The sequence below is a fragment of the Sminthopsis crassicaudata genome, chromosome 5 (assembly GCF_048593235.1).
Source record: "Sminthopsis crassicaudata isolate SCR6 chromosome 5, ASM4859323v1, whole genome shotgun sequence".
Lineage (NCBI taxonomy): Eukaryota > Metazoa > Chordata > Mammalia > Dasyuromorphia > Dasyuridae > Sminthopsis > Sminthopsis crassicaudata.
Genome location: NC_133621.1, coordinates 107,251,938 through 107,269,088, shown reverse-complemented (window position 1 = coordinate 107,269,088; position 17,151 = coordinate 107,251,938). Strand labels below are relative to the sequence as shown.

At 33.2% G+C, this 17,151-nt stretch overlaps 1 protein-coding gene across 1 annotated transcript in view; it reads left to right on the top strand.

Moving 5' to 3' along the window:
- NUP205 (nucleoporin 205) overlaps window positions 1-17,151 on the top strand; it is a 77,820-nt gene that overhangs the window by 4,758 nt on the left and 55,911 nt on the right. The window contains 11 exon segments of the mRNA XM_074267835.1: window positions 2,734-2,876; window positions 3,331-3,369; window positions 3,371-3,503; window positions 6,448-6,592; window positions 6,956-7,115; window positions 7,688-7,916; window positions 9,649-9,813; window positions 10,985-11,160; window positions 12,843-12,959; window positions 13,751-13,888; window positions 16,330-16,480. Coding sequence (XP_074123936.1) covers window positions 2,734-2,876; window positions 3,331-3,369; window positions 3,371-3,503; window positions 6,448-6,592; window positions 6,956-7,115; window positions 7,688-7,916; window positions 9,649-9,813; window positions 10,985-11,160; window positions 12,843-12,959; window positions 13,751-13,888; window positions 16,330-16,480 — 1,596 coding nt within the window.

Here is a 17,151-nt window from a genome sequence, read left to right as displayed (position 1 = left end):
TATTAATTCTAGTTCTGACTTTTTAAGAATGATAAGGAATAAGTCTAAACTTTATTCTGTATCTTAGCCCTTCTAGTGTTTGAAGACTGTGTTTATTTCCTACTTAATCTTCCTTTTAAATAGTTCCCCTTTAATTATTCTAGTTGCCACACCCACTTTTTCTTCTGCACAGTTCATTTTTGTTCTTATGCCCTTTTACTTTTTGTGCCTAGAAAATGCCTTAGTCAAGCCACATCTATATTGTACAGTAAGAATTCTATTTGCATAAAAATTTTTACTGGGTACATAATGTTATTCTTTTGAGCCTTTAGGCAACTTAAGACCCAGACATTTTTTACATGAACAACCATTTAGACTTCGCTGAACCTGTATTTGTGCAGCTGATTTAAACAAAATCAAACTGTAAGATTTTGTTTACCTTTCATATTGAATTTTGACACATTGTTCTAGGTCCTTTTCTTTTTTTAATCTTAATTTTTAATCTAATTATTTAGCATTTTAAGTATCTCCCAGTTTTGTATCATCTATGCTTCAATAATAATATTTTCTTTACCTTTATCTATGCTTCCAATAAAAATTTTGTACAAGGCAGGACTATGGAAAGAGACATACAAGGTGCTTCTATTGATCATCCAATTCTTTGGTGTCCTTAGCCCAGATCATTCTGGCTCTTATTGATTGATTAAAAGTAGGTCCCAGTTTAATTGGTCATTGTTTGGGTATAATGTCTCTTAGTGAGTGTAAATAGCAATTTTTTTCAGTTTGGCCAGAAATCTTAAGGATCTTCCCCTCTAAGATTTTTTTTTTTTTTCTTTTACTAAGAGGCCATTCTTTGCTTCATTTCTTACCTTGTTTAATTACTGAATGGATATTGCCTCAGACATACTTGAGTCCTGGGAAAGACCAGAACTATCTCCAGATCTATATAGTCTCCTGATCTATATCTTGCATTGCCATGGACTTAGATGACTGTGAATGAAAAAGTGAGGATTTTGTATAGTCCTGCCTCATTTAAATCCAGTTCACTTGCAAGTCATGACATCACATTCCTGATTCCTTTCAAGAACAAAGAACAGTCACACTCAAAAGTGGATCTCTGTGGCAGCATGTTAATTTAGAAAACCACAAATGAACAATTTATCTGTTTTATACTATATTTTTATTTCATTCATTCATTCATTTACTTTTATTTATTTGCTTATTTGGTTGTTTATTTATTCATTCATTCTCAATAACATTTTAATCTGGTTTGGGTTTGGCTCTTAAATGATTTGCAAAAGCTTCCACAGGTAGTAAATAATAGTCAGGGTTTTAGTCAGGTTTCCTGACTCCAAACCAGTATCCTTTCTTTATACTACATTACCAGGAGCAGAGTACTTAAGTTTCTTCTAGTTGACTAAAACAGAAATTTTTCAGATTATTACATATAAAACTTGGAAATTGATTGGTTTTTAAATTTTTGGCTATTGCCTTGAGTATAACTTTGTAGACTAGGACTTAAAATATTTAAGTTCCTTAATTGTTCCTTTTCTTGTATTATTGTTTTTGTGACATTTTGCCTTCAAATTTTTCGTGATTTAGCTTTAAGCTTTTGGCTCTTGTCCTTTTTAATTTCCAGTCAATCACTAAGCCTTGTTGATTCTTTCTTTGCAATGTTTCTGGTGTCTGTCTCGTCTCTTTTTATTTTCCAAGCCAATTCTAGTCCATGTGATGAAACCTAGATTACTGTAATAACCTTTTACCAAACCTTTATTCCTTTGGCATCTCCAGTTCATTCAGTATTAGCACTTCTAGATTAAACTTTCAAAAACATCAAGTATTCCTTTGTCCCAAGATCTTACAATAACTTCCATTGCTTCAAGCAAAAAATCCAAATGCTTTAATCTGGCCATTCAAGGCAATTAAGTTGCTTCCTCTATCTTTTCTTCCACTTTTTCTGTCATATCAGTTTTTGTACTATATATTTGATTAAAGCACCATAATCAATAGGGCAGATTGCATCTTATGTGTACCCTTCGGTATAACATGTATATATCTCTATCTCTATAAATCATCTAAGAAAGCGCACTTAACCTTATATCTACATAAACTTAAATTAAAAACCTGTAACATTCTCAAATAGCTTCTAAGAAAAATGACTTTTCATAAGCTATATATGTTGTCTTCTACTGTTGTTTCTGTAATTTTAATCAGACTGGTGTAGTGACTTGGTGCCAGGAATAACTGGCTTCAGTTGTGCATGGGGTCGGGTTTGGGAGGCAGAGGCTAGCCCATACATCAAGATCCCTGTGGGTGGCATACTGACATAATTTAATAGAATATAATCTATGTTTTGTTTTTATTTTGTTAAATATTTTTCCAATTGCATTTTAATCTGGTTTGACTTGAATGTTGTATCCTGTTTTGAACTCCTCTGCTCTAGACAAGTTTGAGACTTGATTGCTGCAGAGAAATAGAGTTGCAAGAGAAAAATGGAGAAATCACAGGTTTCATTTCTATTCCTACTACGTAGGGATAAAATATCATGTATATTTGTTTTTGAGAACATCAGAATTTCTAAATTTATGCTTAAGTTTATATATAATAATTTGCACAGATAGCTTCATGTTTTTAGAAGTAGGATCATTTATCCTCCGCAAAATAATTTTCTTTGTCTACCAGGAAACTGAGTAGTTTTAGATTTACAAGATTTCATTCCAAATGTAGATTTAAATTTGGTGATTTTTCTTTAAGCTGCTAGCCTCTGGGGTCCATACAAAGACATCTGGCAAACAGTGGGAAACGCTATTTGGAGAAGACAACCTGAAGCTGTCCATCTTCTTGACCTGATTTTAAAGAAACACAAACCTGATTTCATCTCATTATTCAAGAATCCAGTAAGGGATTTTTTTTTTTTTTGGGAGAAAAGGAGTATTAATTGATAGGGGTTTGAGGAATTAAGTTGTGGCCATGTGAATTGATAGAAAAGAAGGGATATTAGAGATGTAACAGAGGTACGATTGAAAAGACAAAATAAACTATTAGGATGTATGGGTTGAAGATGAGGGAAGAATTCAGGTTAATGCTGAGGTTATGAATGGTAGAGACTGGGAATATAGTAATTACTTCAAATTGGGAATTAGAAAGTTTGGAGGAGGATTAGGTTTAGGCACTAGAGTAATATTAAAAATCATTATCTTAGGTCTGTCAAGTTCTTTTTGGTTTATTTAAGAAAAAATGTTTCTGCTAGTCCTATGTTAAGGTTAGGTTACTGATATCATATTTTTTAGGGATCATATGAAGTGTCTTACTAACCATATATTCAATTTATCATAATTTTTCACTTTTTAGGCCAAAAATGTTCAGCAGCATGAGAAGGTTCAGAAGGCAAAGTACAGAAGGAGTTGCTATCCAGGGTCAGCAAGGAACTCGACTTCTTCCTGAGCAGCTCATTAGAGAAGCCTTCATCCTTAGTGACCTTTTTGACATTGGCGAACTAGCTGCTGTTGAACTTCTTTTGGCTGGTAGGTTGGAATTAAATCAAAGCTCTGCTGAATACATGGGATTGTGGTTTAAAAAAAAACAACCCAAACCAAAACACTTTGAAAACCTTAGACAAATTTATGTACATGTGGAATATGTATTTGTCATATGTCAGTGCATATTAGAATGGCAAATGACCTAGAATGACGCTAGAATTCATGATCTATCCATGTTTATCTGAGAAGGTATTGAGCAGGATATGTTTTATTGATAGTTTTTAAAAACTAATTAATTTTAAGGTAACTACTTGAAATGGTAAATTAAGGGATACCCAAATTATTTTGACATAAAAAATGTGTGTGTGATATGGTTACGTGTATGTGTGTGATGTGTGTGTGTGTGTGTGTGTGTGTGTGTGTGTGTGTGATGTATGTATGTGTGTGTGTGTAGTGTATGTAGATTTCTTTAGAGAGGAGATTTTTTTTTAATTTTTCACATGAGGAAATTGAGGTCTTAAGAAGTTCCATAAATTGCCTGGTGTTACATGAGAGACTAAGGATAGAATTAGAAATGGAATTAAACTTTCCACATCAGCAACTTTGGCAACTATTTATCAGAATTTGACATGTGCAGAATACTTGGCAGAGTGATGGAATAGATCCACAGAATAAATGTGACCCAGTTCCCTGTCCCTATGGAAAACACAAGCTAGAAGGGAATTATGACACCTACATAAATAACAAAGGTACAAAGTTATGTGAAATAAAACCATAAAAGAGTTTACAAGGTATTAGAAGGCTGGCGTTACTGTTGTCTAAGAGAAATTAAGTAAGGCTTAATGCAGGAAATGGCTTTGAGCTCTAATTGAGGTAGGTTTAACATAGGCAGAGATTAAAGGAAGTAGGGTTGAATGGGAAGTGTTGGGAGTAGGAAATAGCATTAGCAAAGATTTAGGGGCTTGACAGTAGGAAATGGGGAAGGCAGAAAGGTAACTGGGTTTTTGGGGAGGATAATAAATCTGGTTTTTAACATGCTAGGTTTGAAGTGCCAAAGGGACAGCTAGGAGGATAAGCATGGTTTGAAGAAAAACCTGAAAGATCAGGAATAGGGTCCTAGAATACTGTATTATGGTACATTACTTTGACTATTTCTTTAGAAAACTCTGTAAAACTGCTTGTTTTAGGTAAAATATATGACTGCAGCTATTATCATGCTTTTTTTCTTTTTTTTTGAGACATTTGGGTTAAGTGACTTGTCCAGGATTATATAGCTAGGAAGTATTAAGTGTTAAGTAAAGATTTGAACTCAGGTCATCTTGAATTCAGGGCTGGGGTTCTACCCACTGCACACTTAGCGACCCTTATATTATTATATACTCTTAACAGGCATACACCCATGTGCACATACACAAAAGAAAAACATGCTGGAGGTGATATCGTTTCAAAAGTTTTGAAGGACTGATTTTCAAAATACCTGAAGGAAGAAAAAATACAGAAAGATTGGAGGGGGGGAATTCACGACAACTAAAAGGAGATTAAGAACTATTAACACATAAGTCTATTTTCTTACCTTTATTAAATTTTTATAAGAATTATCACTATACATATCTAGGATATCCTTGCTGAAACTGAGAATAATCATTTAATTGATCCCACTATATTTATTCTTATTCTTGTAAAATATATCAAACCAAAACCAAACGTGTCTTAAAGACATTTAAAAGGTGTCTATCATACACATGTTCTGATCACACAAGATAACATGAACCAGAGAGATAACTTTTTTCATCAATCCATTGATAAGCAGGATGAATGGAGCCATCAAACAAAGGAGAATGAATAGTGACCAAAGGTCTTGTCACGGAGGATGTTCTGCCCAGAGACCAAATGGAAGGATGTTTTTTATGTTTTATATTTCTAGATGTTCCTCTTTGTAGATATCTTTTTGTTCAGTACAGATTTCCCCAGAATGCTGTAGAGCCTTTTCTGAAAACCATGACGAATGGAAAAATCTAAGGCTGACAAACTGTGAAAGTATGCCATATGGATGCAGAATATTTATTTCTTCCAGCATGAAACTAGATGGGCAGTCCATTCACTTAATTCATCAACACTGTCAGTTTTAGATAGACTCTGCAGACATCAGATACACTGGGACTCCTGGAATATTAAGTCCTAAAAGCTCTGGCTGATTATGGGAAGATATGGGTAGGAATCACTCAGGAAAAAGTATGAGTATAAGATCTCCTCTTTTTAATGGAGTACCTACACAGGCGAGATCAGATGTGTGGAAATGTGGAAGTACCACAGCTGGTGTTATGCTTTCTTACTTCAATATGCATTATGCTTTCTTTCTACATTTTTTCACATTGATGTTTTCTTAACTTGTTATAAGTAAAGATTATCCATTCAATGATTTTTAGTTTATCTAGAAATTTTTTAAAGGAAGATTAAAAAAAACAAAACTTGAATAATTATCTTTTTTTTCTTAAATGCAATTTCCTGGTGGGGAATGAGGTTAAGTGGAAGCCACAACAGTTGCTTTAATTTTTCCACCCACTGTTTTGTTGTTATCGTGGATTTTGATTTACCATATTGATGCTGAGATTTATGTGGCAAACATGCACTGAAGCTTCAGATTATCTCACATATTGCTGTTAAGTTAATATTCATCAACGATACTTTTTGCTGTGTACAACATATATTTGATTTGAGGAAAGAATATTTTAAAACAGTGTTAACTGGATGTTCATATTTTGTATTCCTCTTTCAGGTAGTAAATGCTTAATAAAAACATAACTTTATGAGCAAAAGTAAAAGTAGTAATCATTTAAAGCAGAAATATATTCTAAACTAAGCAGATGTGATGTAAATGCATTGTTAATATTATGTTGTTTTTCTGCTATTTGTTTGTCTTTCCTTTATTTTTTATATGTATTACATTTTCTTGTAAATTTTTTTTTCGTTACTATCTTCCCACTTTTAGGAGAACACCAGCAGCCTCATTTTCCTGGTCTTACAAGAGGATTAGTAGCAGTTCTTTTGTACTGGGATGGAAAGCGATGCATTGCAAATTCTCTCAAAGCCTTGATACAGTCACGGCGAGGCAAGACATGGACACTAGAACTAAGGTCTGCTTACTTCTTTGGATTTCACTTGGTTTGCAAAACTTAAAAAATTAGAATTACATGTACATCTTAACTTAAGTGACATGGAGACTCAATATTTACAATTTTTACAATATTTGTAATAACCTGAACAATGACTTTTTTATTCTACCTGAAAACTGTGGTAAATTTAAAACATGTAATACATTGATTCAATATGAAAAATGAGAATGTACATGGGATGGAAGCCTGTTGAGATTTCAAAACATAAGAATTACATAAGGGATAATTTTTAGTATATCCTAGTTGTTTTTAAATTAAATTTTAAAAAGTAAAAAAGTGAATTGTTTTGACTTAAACATAATGTTTTTTTTCTTATTATTATAGTCCGGAGCTGGTTTCCATGACAACACGTTTTACAGATGAACTAATGGAACAGGGATTGACTCATAAAATTCTAACTCTGGTGTCTCAAATTGATGTGAATAATGAGTTTGAGAAGTTGCAGCGGGAGAGAGGCTTGGGCAGTGAAAAGCATCGCAAAGAGGCAAGGATTCATCCAAATTACTTCTTAAGATGTTTCTGAAAAATATAAAAGTAATGGGGAAGCTAGGTAGTGCAGTAGATAGAGCACCAGCTCTGAAGTCAGGAGGACTTGAGTTCAAATCTGGCCTTAGACACTTAACACTTCGTAGCTGTATGACCTTGGGCAAGTCATTTAACCCCAATTACTTCAGGGGAAAAAAACCCAACCAAACAAAAAAAGTAAAAGTAGTTATATCAAATTATTTAAAATATACGTCTGATCTAGCCATAAGGAATGAATGCTATAACACTTTAAGATAGGTAGGGCAGCCAACTGTAGGGAACTGCCTGAAAATTGTTTCTCTGTCTCATCACTTTACCTGTGCACCTGAGGTGAATGCTTCATTCATGAATAACTTTCATGTACCATATGGCACTTTAGTCCTAAAGGGTTGAATGGCAAGGGCTGGCTACAGTTTTAAAAGTAATTTAAAAATGACTTGGGATTCAAATAGATTTCACTTAATTAGGCCATGCTACCATCTAGCTTCACTGTAGTTGATTCATAATGAGAATTGTATATTTGACTTCTAGGTTTCAGATCTCATCAAAGAATGCCGCCAATCTTTGGCAGAAAGCCTGTTTTCCTGGACCTGCCAGTCACCTTTAAGTAAAGATGATACTCTGCTCCTTATCGGCCATCTAGAAAGAGTAACAGTTGAAGCTTCTGGGTCATTGGATAGTGTGAACTTGGCTCTCGTCATGGCTCTCCTTTATTGCTTTGATATCAGTTTTATAGAACAGGGTGCAGAGGACCGAGAAGGTACTGGGAGAGTACAAGGGGAGAGGGAGGGAAAGAGGGAGAAGAGAACTGTGTGCATGAATGTATATGAGTATGCTAGCATGTTAGTGTATGTGTGTAAACATGCTTGTTTGTATTGATGTGTTATAGGCATGTATTATTTTCATCATTTTTCATCTAGACCTAAGACTTCATTGCATTGGGGAGTTCCTGGTATGGAAACTCCCTCCACCAGTGGCCATGGGCAATTAGTTGCTCTGTAGCTTCATTGCCATAGAGAGTTGTTTAGGATATCCAGAAGTTCAGTGACTTGTAATGTGATATGTACATGATAGAAATGGGATCTGAATCCAGTTCTGAAATGGGCTGTTACATGTAAAAATAGGCATTTTTTTATGCCTTTGAAATTGGGGGATTAATGCTTAATTTGATCACTTAAAAATTTTGCTAAAATGAGAAATGGTATAAAGTTATTTCCATATGTTATTTTATTACCAGTATTTTGCTATCCACATGTAAAATGGCATTTTAAATATGTACAGTTTTGTATTGAGTAGTTCCTATATGTGACACATAGTTCCATTTATATCTTTGACCTTTGCAGTTGGAATAAATGAATTCTATATGCCTGGTACATAATTCTAATTGTTTATTTTTTATTTAAGATTCCTAAACCTTTTAAAAATATCTATTCTAAAGGAGGGTCTTGAGACTGAGGTTTTAGAAATCATTTTTTGAGCTACATATTCCTGTAAAGTGACCCCATTTACAGTTTTCTTGGTAAAAAATATTCAAGTAGTTTGCCTTTTCCTTCTCCAACTTATATGAGAAGTGAGGAAACTGAAGCAAACAGGATTAAATGACATGGTCAGGGTCATAATGCTGGTATTTAAATTCTAGGGATAGCACTATATCTGTTATGCCACCTAGCTGCCACAAATTTTCTTTTTTTTTTTCTGAGACTGGGGGTAAGTGACTTGCCCAGGGTCACACAGCTAGGAAGTGTTAAGTGTCTGAGACCAGATTGGAACTCGGATCCTCCTGAATTCAAGGCTGGTGCTCTATCCACTGCCCCACCTGGCTTCCCTGCTGCCTCAAATTTTCAATTTAGTAACTTTTAAACAGATTTCCTTTAGAATTGAGAAAATCTAAAAGAAATAGTAATACAATTCTTATTCCCAACAAAATTGTAATCAAATGTTTGAACATATAATTCTGTTTTGTTTGTTGGCCCAGACCTAGGCTCCTTATACGAGCTAACTCCTTATGAGGAAACTCTTGACAATGCTGATATAGACACTTCTTCTACAACACTTCTCTGGAATACTGAGGTTAATTCACCTAAGTTTATAGAAGCAATGTGTGTCAGATACAGAACTTGAATTTTTTCTTTTCCAAGTGTCTCTTAGTTATCCCCTAGCTAAATTCTTTATCTCATCCTTGTCCCCTTAATTGGAACAGTTGATGGAAGGGTGATGTCTTTACCTTACCTGTGAACTGTTTTTCCAAGTCTCTTCTCTTTTACTTCAACTGTGACAAATAGGATAATCTAGACAATTACAATTTCTTATTAGAACCTATAGAGTTAGGTCTCTTCAGTAAGCTGTCTGATGCACTCCAATGCAAGTTTAAAGTCCTGGTCTAGGCTGAGTGGCTTCTTGACTAATTTGGTGAGTTTAATTAGGATAATTCAGGAAGTGAAAATATAATTTTTATGCAGTTTTTGCTCTAATGATCCACTTTACAATTTCAGATATAATTCATCAACTACCACTATTAACAGAGAGGCAGTATATTTCATCAATTCACTCACGCCTTCAAGACTCACAGCCTTGGAAACTACCTGGCCTGCAAGCCACTGTTAGACTTGCCTGGGCATTGGCATTGCGAGGGATTTCTCAGCTCTCTGATGTGCCAGGTAAATTGATTAGAAATAATGTCATTTCTGAAGTTTTTGAAACAAAACCTGTAATTTGTTTTACATACTGCAGTGCCAATAGAAATGGCATCTGCTTATTGAGATAGAAACGTCTATTAGTATAGGAAGCTATTTAATATTATATCAAGTGTAAATTTTTATAGTATGTTTTTCAGATATACATGTATCCTTAAGTATCCTTAAGTTACTTAATTCTAAGGCAAAGAAATTCAGTTATGCTTCTGATGGGAATTACTAATCTTTTAAAAAGAGCAAGTAGAATCCAATTTTATATATATATATATATAGGATGCCTTTGAGCAAATTCAGCAAACTGAATTAATTGGAAAAAGATGTATAAGATTATATATGTACTTATAGTAGAAAAATTTATTGAGTTGAAACTATTTGAAGAATTTTTTTGACACTTTAATCTATTAGGCTATAAGCTGACATAGCCTTGTTCTTGAACTTTAATGTCTCCCATATATGTCTGCTAATACACTCTGCAAATGTTATTAAAGACTTGATTCTTCTATTGTCTGAGACCCTTCTGTCCTGCCTACACAATTTCTGAAAGTCAGTGAAAATGACTGTGGGAACTAGTGGGAGTAGGGAAAGAGAGCTTCCCTGCCTCCTGGTCCTCTTCACTGTAAAGTTGATCTCCATGGTGAGCAGTAAAATTAAAAAACAAAAACAGACTCACTTTGTTTGAGTTTTTTAGGAAAGGTGGTTTAAATTTAGGAGATTTAAAATTTAAATAAATTTTATTAATGTGTCTTAATATCTTTTCTTTTTTTAGTTAGACTGTGTCACATTTTGTGAGGTCATTCCTTAATATGCTTCTTTTAGATAAATTTAAGGCTGTTCCTGTGTAGTTTTGAAGCACAACCCTTAGTACCATGTTAATATTGTGAAACTAGGATATTGGTAGTCCAGAAATTATGTTTGGTCATATTAGATGCCACCCCTTGCCGTCGTAGTTATTTGTCCTTAATCCTATCATCCTGTGGAGATTGTGGAATGGCAGACTATTTCCTTAATATAAATATGTGCTGTATAATGAATGCAGTATTCATTTGTACATCAGTGAATAGCATTTTGTCAGCTTTTTTGGTATTCTGCAAAGTAGTGAGTAATTATTTTATTATTTTTCCTAATTTCTTTTAAGCTCTTGCTGAATTTACAGAAGCCGATGAAGCAATGGCAGAGCTTGCAATTGCAGATAATATCTTCCTTTTCTTAACTGAGTCTGTAGTGGGTTCAGAAAATTTCTACCAGGAAGAATTTTATATCCGCAGAATTCATAATCTCATCACAGACTTCCTTGCACTTATGCCAATGAAGGTAAGTTATAGAAACACAGAATCGGGACATAAATACAACAAACTTAAACTTTGATAAAGTAGCTTTGTTTTGGAAACAAGCCAAACTTTTTAAAATTGGCAGAACTTTGAATCTATTCACTAAACTGACTTATGAAAATGTTAAATGTTCGTGCTCTACTCTGTTATATTGTAATTTGGTTTCTGAATCACGACAATAGATAGCATTATATATTCTGCTAATTGAGTTGAGTTGATAGGAAAAATTTTATTTTTTTTTTCCTGCTGAGGCAGTTGGGGTTAAGTGACTTGCCCAGGGTCACACAGCTAAGAAGTGTTAAGTGACTGAGACCAGATTTGAACTCAGGTCCTCCCGACTTCAGGACTGATGCTCTATCCACTGTGCCACCTAACTGCCTGGAAAGAATTTTTATCATGGATAGAGAACTGGTTTCAGGAGAATAAATAGTACATAAGTGGATGATTCTGTGTACAGAAATGTATGAACAATATGGTTTCTAATGAGCAGTATTAGAGCTGATTTTACTTCAACATTTTTACATATGAAATGGAAAAATGTCAACTTATAGATGACATCAGATCCTTTTGAGTGTAAACCTAGGGGAAAATACAGACTTTGCTTAGTTAGTAATTTGACTTTAAATAAACTTCTAAGGAGGAGGTCTCTTGGGTGCTATTTCCTAAAAATTTCAACTTAGTATGCTTCTGTGGCCAAAAAAAGCTCACAAAAGTTTTTGAGGTAGCCAGGGAACACCTTAAAAAAACAACAACATACATTATTTAACCTGAGTTTCTCTCATCTGTAAAATTAGGGGGTTAAACTAAAAGATCTCTATATTCCTATAATATATGGTCATAAGAATCTGAATAATCTTGCCATTGTAAAGACCATGTGTGATGTCCATATTGAAATACATTTGTTCAGTGGTAATTCTAGCAGTGGAGTCAGGAGGACCTGAGTTCAAATCCAGCCTTAAATTATTTAAACTCTTATTAGAGGTGTGACTCTAGGTAAACAATTGCCTCAAACCTCCCCCCCCCCCCAAAAAAAAGAAATATAATAATATAATATAATATAATATAATATAATATAATATAATATAATATAATATAATATAATATAATATAATATAATATAATATAATTTCATTTGCACGAAAAGGTAGCATTTCATTTGGGAGTGAGGTCTGTTTTATTGTTTTGAAGAAAATAATAATTAATAGTGTCCAAAAGTTAAGAATTTTTCTCACTGGTTTGCTTTCTTTTCTGTTTTCATTGAACTGAAAGTATATTTGCTTGACAGTTACAAATTAAGTACATAAAAATTTGATTTTGTGTGCATATTTGCAATGAAGATTTTGACTTTTCATATTTTCTTCTAAGACAATTGGGAATGGAAAGACTCAGGATTCTACTGTTAGAATACTATTATGTAGTACTGTTTTTAATGTGAAAATGTATTCTATTTTTATCCTTTTGGAAAGATTAGTAACAAATAGTCTATCCCTGTTTGTAGCATCAAACGTATGCATTATTAAGTCAGCTGTAAATTTCTTCACTTCATTAAAATTGTACAACTAGGTTAAAAGAAAAACATTCTTTTACATTTAATCTTAGGCTGCCTATTTTAAAAATTTCATTACCTTTAATAAGTGTCTTTAACATGTGTAATGAATGTAATAGGTGAAACAGTTGAGAAATAGAGCAGATGAAGATGCTCGAATGATTCACATGAGTTTGCATATGGGTAATGACCTTCCTCTTTCACTTCGGAGAGATCTGGAACATCTTATGCTTTTGGTAAGCCAGATTATTAGATACAATTAAATTTTTTTTTTTTTTTTTGTCTTTATGAACTTAAGTTACCTTAAGTTAATTCATATGTGAAGAGAGAATTTATGAACTGTCATCATTTCTTGTTTAATCATGAATATTTTAAATGTTATTTTACATAGAAATTAATTGTGTCTGAGTCTCATAGAAAGAGTTAGTATGGAATGTGGATAATTGAAAGGAAGCCAAAATGTAATTTTGTCTAAATTCAGCTTTTCTGGTAATATTTAGCTTTCCTCAAGTACTTCCAGTTTTTAGTGTTTCCTCTTTTTTTTTCTGGACTTGTTATTTTTTTTTTTCTGGACTTGTTATTAATTAGTCCAAGGAACTCCCAGTAAAGAAATTCCTTTTACTGAACCATATAGATATTTTACTGAACCATATAGATATTTTTTTATAGCATCTTGCAATGTCTTACTGGCCTGGGGCCATCTACAAATTAAATAAGTTGTCTTGAGCCTTACTGGTAGTTTGTATCAGAGGTGGTGGATCATGAATACAGATTTTGTCTATTTAGTACATAGCACAGTTTCTCTTAATTATTTAGAAAAATCAATTGTGGGATGGATTGGATAGGAGAGGAAGGGGAGGAATCAGGTCATTGACTCTTCATCAGACATTTGTGATTATTTAATAATTATAGTTAGTAATTTAACAAACATTTGAATACTAGGATTGTAATCATTAAATTTCTAAATGTTTTGTTAAGGAAAAAAGATTGACATTTCCCCTCAAAAATCTTTGTTCACAACTTGCAGATTGCTGAGCTGTATAAAAAAAACCCTTTTAATTTGGAGCTTGCTTTGGAATATTGGTGTCCTTCAGAACCTCTCCAGACTTCCACTATAATGGGATCCTATCTAGGGGTAGCTCATCAGAGACCCCCTCAACGCCAGGTGACTTAGACCTTTTATTGTTTTGTTAATTGTGTCCCACTATTTTTAGTTATTTCCTTGGAACAAAAGACTGTACGTAGTCATTAATTATCCATTTTCTTTTTTTATTTTTCTGGTTTCTAAATTTTCCAATGTTTTAAAATAATTGAAGCCTTTAATTTTATGTCACTCCAGATAGTGTAGCTAGAATTAAGGCATGTCCATCTTTGTGCTATATATAGTATAGCTATATACTATATATATATAGTATTTGTGCTATATATAGTATTATAATGATTAAAGAATACTTAGAATTCAAGAATTTTTTAGTTCAGTGGAAATTTAGCAGTCTATTTTAATTGCTGCATTTTATGGATGTCTTAGTCCTTTATGGCCTTCCAGAGTCCCCTCTAATTCATCGTCTTTTTACTCAGTTTTCTTTGGACATAAAGACCAAATGGTTGGCACTCCTCTCATAAAATTGGAAAGGAGGCTAGGCCAGAGTAGAGAAGAAAAAGTACTAAAGGTCATGGTAAATATTACTATGTTTCAGGTCAAGAATAAGCATGATGCTGGCATGTTAAAAACCTAATATAACAATATAATATAATATAACAAGAAATTGTTAAACTGGGATTTGTATGACATGTAAAAAACCTGGCATTGCCATAGTAAAATACTAAGTATTTGATTTCTTTTGTGTGATTTGAAATTCTAGAAGTTACTGTGTAATTGTAAAAAAAAATTTTTTGTCATTTAGTCTGGCCTGTAATTTGTAATGTTTAGAGAGATAGCAGGGTATCCGAGGCAGCTAAGTGACCAAGTGGATAGAATGTTAAAACTGAGATCAGATCTGGCCTCTGACACATCCTAGTTGTGTGAAGTCACCTAACTTTTGCTTCTTTCAGTTTCCTCATCTATAAAATGGGCATAATAAGAGCATGTATGTAATAAGAGCATGTATGGGTAGTCTTGAGAATAAAATGAGATGTTTGTAAAGCACTTTGCATACTAAAGCCCTTTATAATTGCTAGACAATAGCCACAGGAGAAGGTATCCTATATTTGGACTCAGAGGATTTGGTTTTGACTCCTGCCACTTCCTAGTTGCATGACCTTGAGAAAGTCAACCTCTGACTTCCCCTTCCTCTGTAAATGTTTCTAAACTTCTGCCTAAATTAATGTGGGAATATGTATGGGATTCCACTTCATATAGACCAAGGGAAAAATAAAGAAGAAAAGAGAAGCAAAATAGCAAAGGAGGAAAAAAATGGTATTGAGGATTAGATGTGGAGGTAAAATAACCAGCTCCATTGTGTTAAATATCCTGTTTCATATATTACCTTTTCCTAGTTTAATGAATTAATTCCAGGAGTAAACATTTACTTTTTTTAATCCCAAAATATACTTATGGGCTTTTTTTGTGTTAGGTACGTCATTTTCTAGAGGTCTCTTTTATATATCTAAGATGTCAGTTGCCTAGAAATATTCTTGGATCTTCATGAGGTTTTAGCATTGTTTTAAATAAATGTCACTTCAAGTCCATAAAACAATTCCTCTCAGTTTAAATTCTTTTATACAGTTGGAAGTGAATTTGTGACCAATAAGCATTTGAAAATTAATTATGTGGCAGGCACTGGGGATATAAAGAGTGGCAAAAATAGACTGTGAACTCAGAGTTTATACCTTAATAGGGGAGTCAACCTGAAAGTAACAAAGTAAACTATATTTATGTGTGTATGTATCCATATTACTATATTTATACTTATATACACATAAGAATTAGAGATAATCAGCATTGTGAAGGTACTAAGATTAAATTTTAGAGTTAAGATTAAAGAACACTGAGAAAAGCCTCTTATAGAAGGTGAAACTAAAGAAAGCCAGGAGGCAGAAATAAGAAGGGAAGATAGCAGGCTCTGCAGGACAGTCAGTGAATATATCTGGAAACTGAACACAATGACCATGGAAATGAGTAAGGTATAAGAATTCTGAATAGTTTGGGACAAGGGATACAGGTTATAAAGGGCTTTGAAACCAAACAGAGGATTTTATATTGGATTCTGGAGATGATAGGGAGCTACTCAAGGTTATTGAACAAAGAGATAGTATCATTGACCTTATACTTTAGGAAGGTTCCTTTGTCAGCTGAGTAAAGAATGCACTGAAGTAAAAAGAGATTTGTGTCAGGAAGACTACTGTAGTAGCTGTAGTTAAAGTAGGAAGTGATAAACCAGAATGGTAGCAGTGTTAGGAGAGAAGAGAATGTAGAGGAGAGATATTATGAAGGTAGAAGTAATAAGGTTTGAAAGCTGAGTGAATGTTGAAAAATTGAGTTAAGAATGTTATGTGGTTTTGGGAGCCTCCTGTTAAACTGGAACTGTGATGGATTTTAAACTGAACTATTTTAATATGGAGCAAAGATATATTTGTTGTAAACTACAGACTTTTTTTCTTTTTCAGGTTGTCTTATCAAAGTTTGTTAGGCAAATGGGAGACCTACTTCCTCCTACTATTTATATTCCATATCTGAAAATGCTCCAGGGATTGGCCAGTGGGCCACAGTGTGCTCATTACTGTTTCAGTTTGTTGAAAGTCAATGGCAGTAGTCATGGTAAGAGCAATTCAGAAATTTTCTATAAGTACTGATGAAATTTTATACAGTGATGCTTATTTTTTATGTATATTAAATTCTCTTTCAGTATTTATTATCAATATTGAACAAGATAGGAAGTGACAAGATTAGGCTGATCTATGGTAGTGAAAACCAGTAGACAAGGCAGGAATGTGGACTTTTGGGAAAATCTGATGTGTACTGTTAATCATCTGGTATCTGGGAAGTTTTATTTTGTTCCATTTTAAAATATGATTCAGTATCTTCCCTGATGTTCTTCTGAGCACATGAGACTTTTTTTTTTTTGTTTGTTTGTTTGTTTGTTAGTTTACTTATTTTGCTTTTATTTTCCTTTTGGGTCTCTCTTTGGCTATTTGGTTTATTCCTTATTTTATATTTAATTTAAGTAAAATTTAAATGTTACAAAAACTAAATTAAATTTATTAATGTAACATTCTTGCTACCAAAGTTGCTTTATATTATAAAGATGTTATAGAATTTTCTTCTCTGTGTAATATCTAATAATGAAATAATCAAAAATATCTGTAGCCCATATTTTCCCCTATGATCATGAGAATCATTTGAATACAAAAAATATTTACAATTAAAGCCAAGTTATTTTTCTTTTACCAAGGTATACACAAATGAATTATGAGTTTTAACAGTCTTAT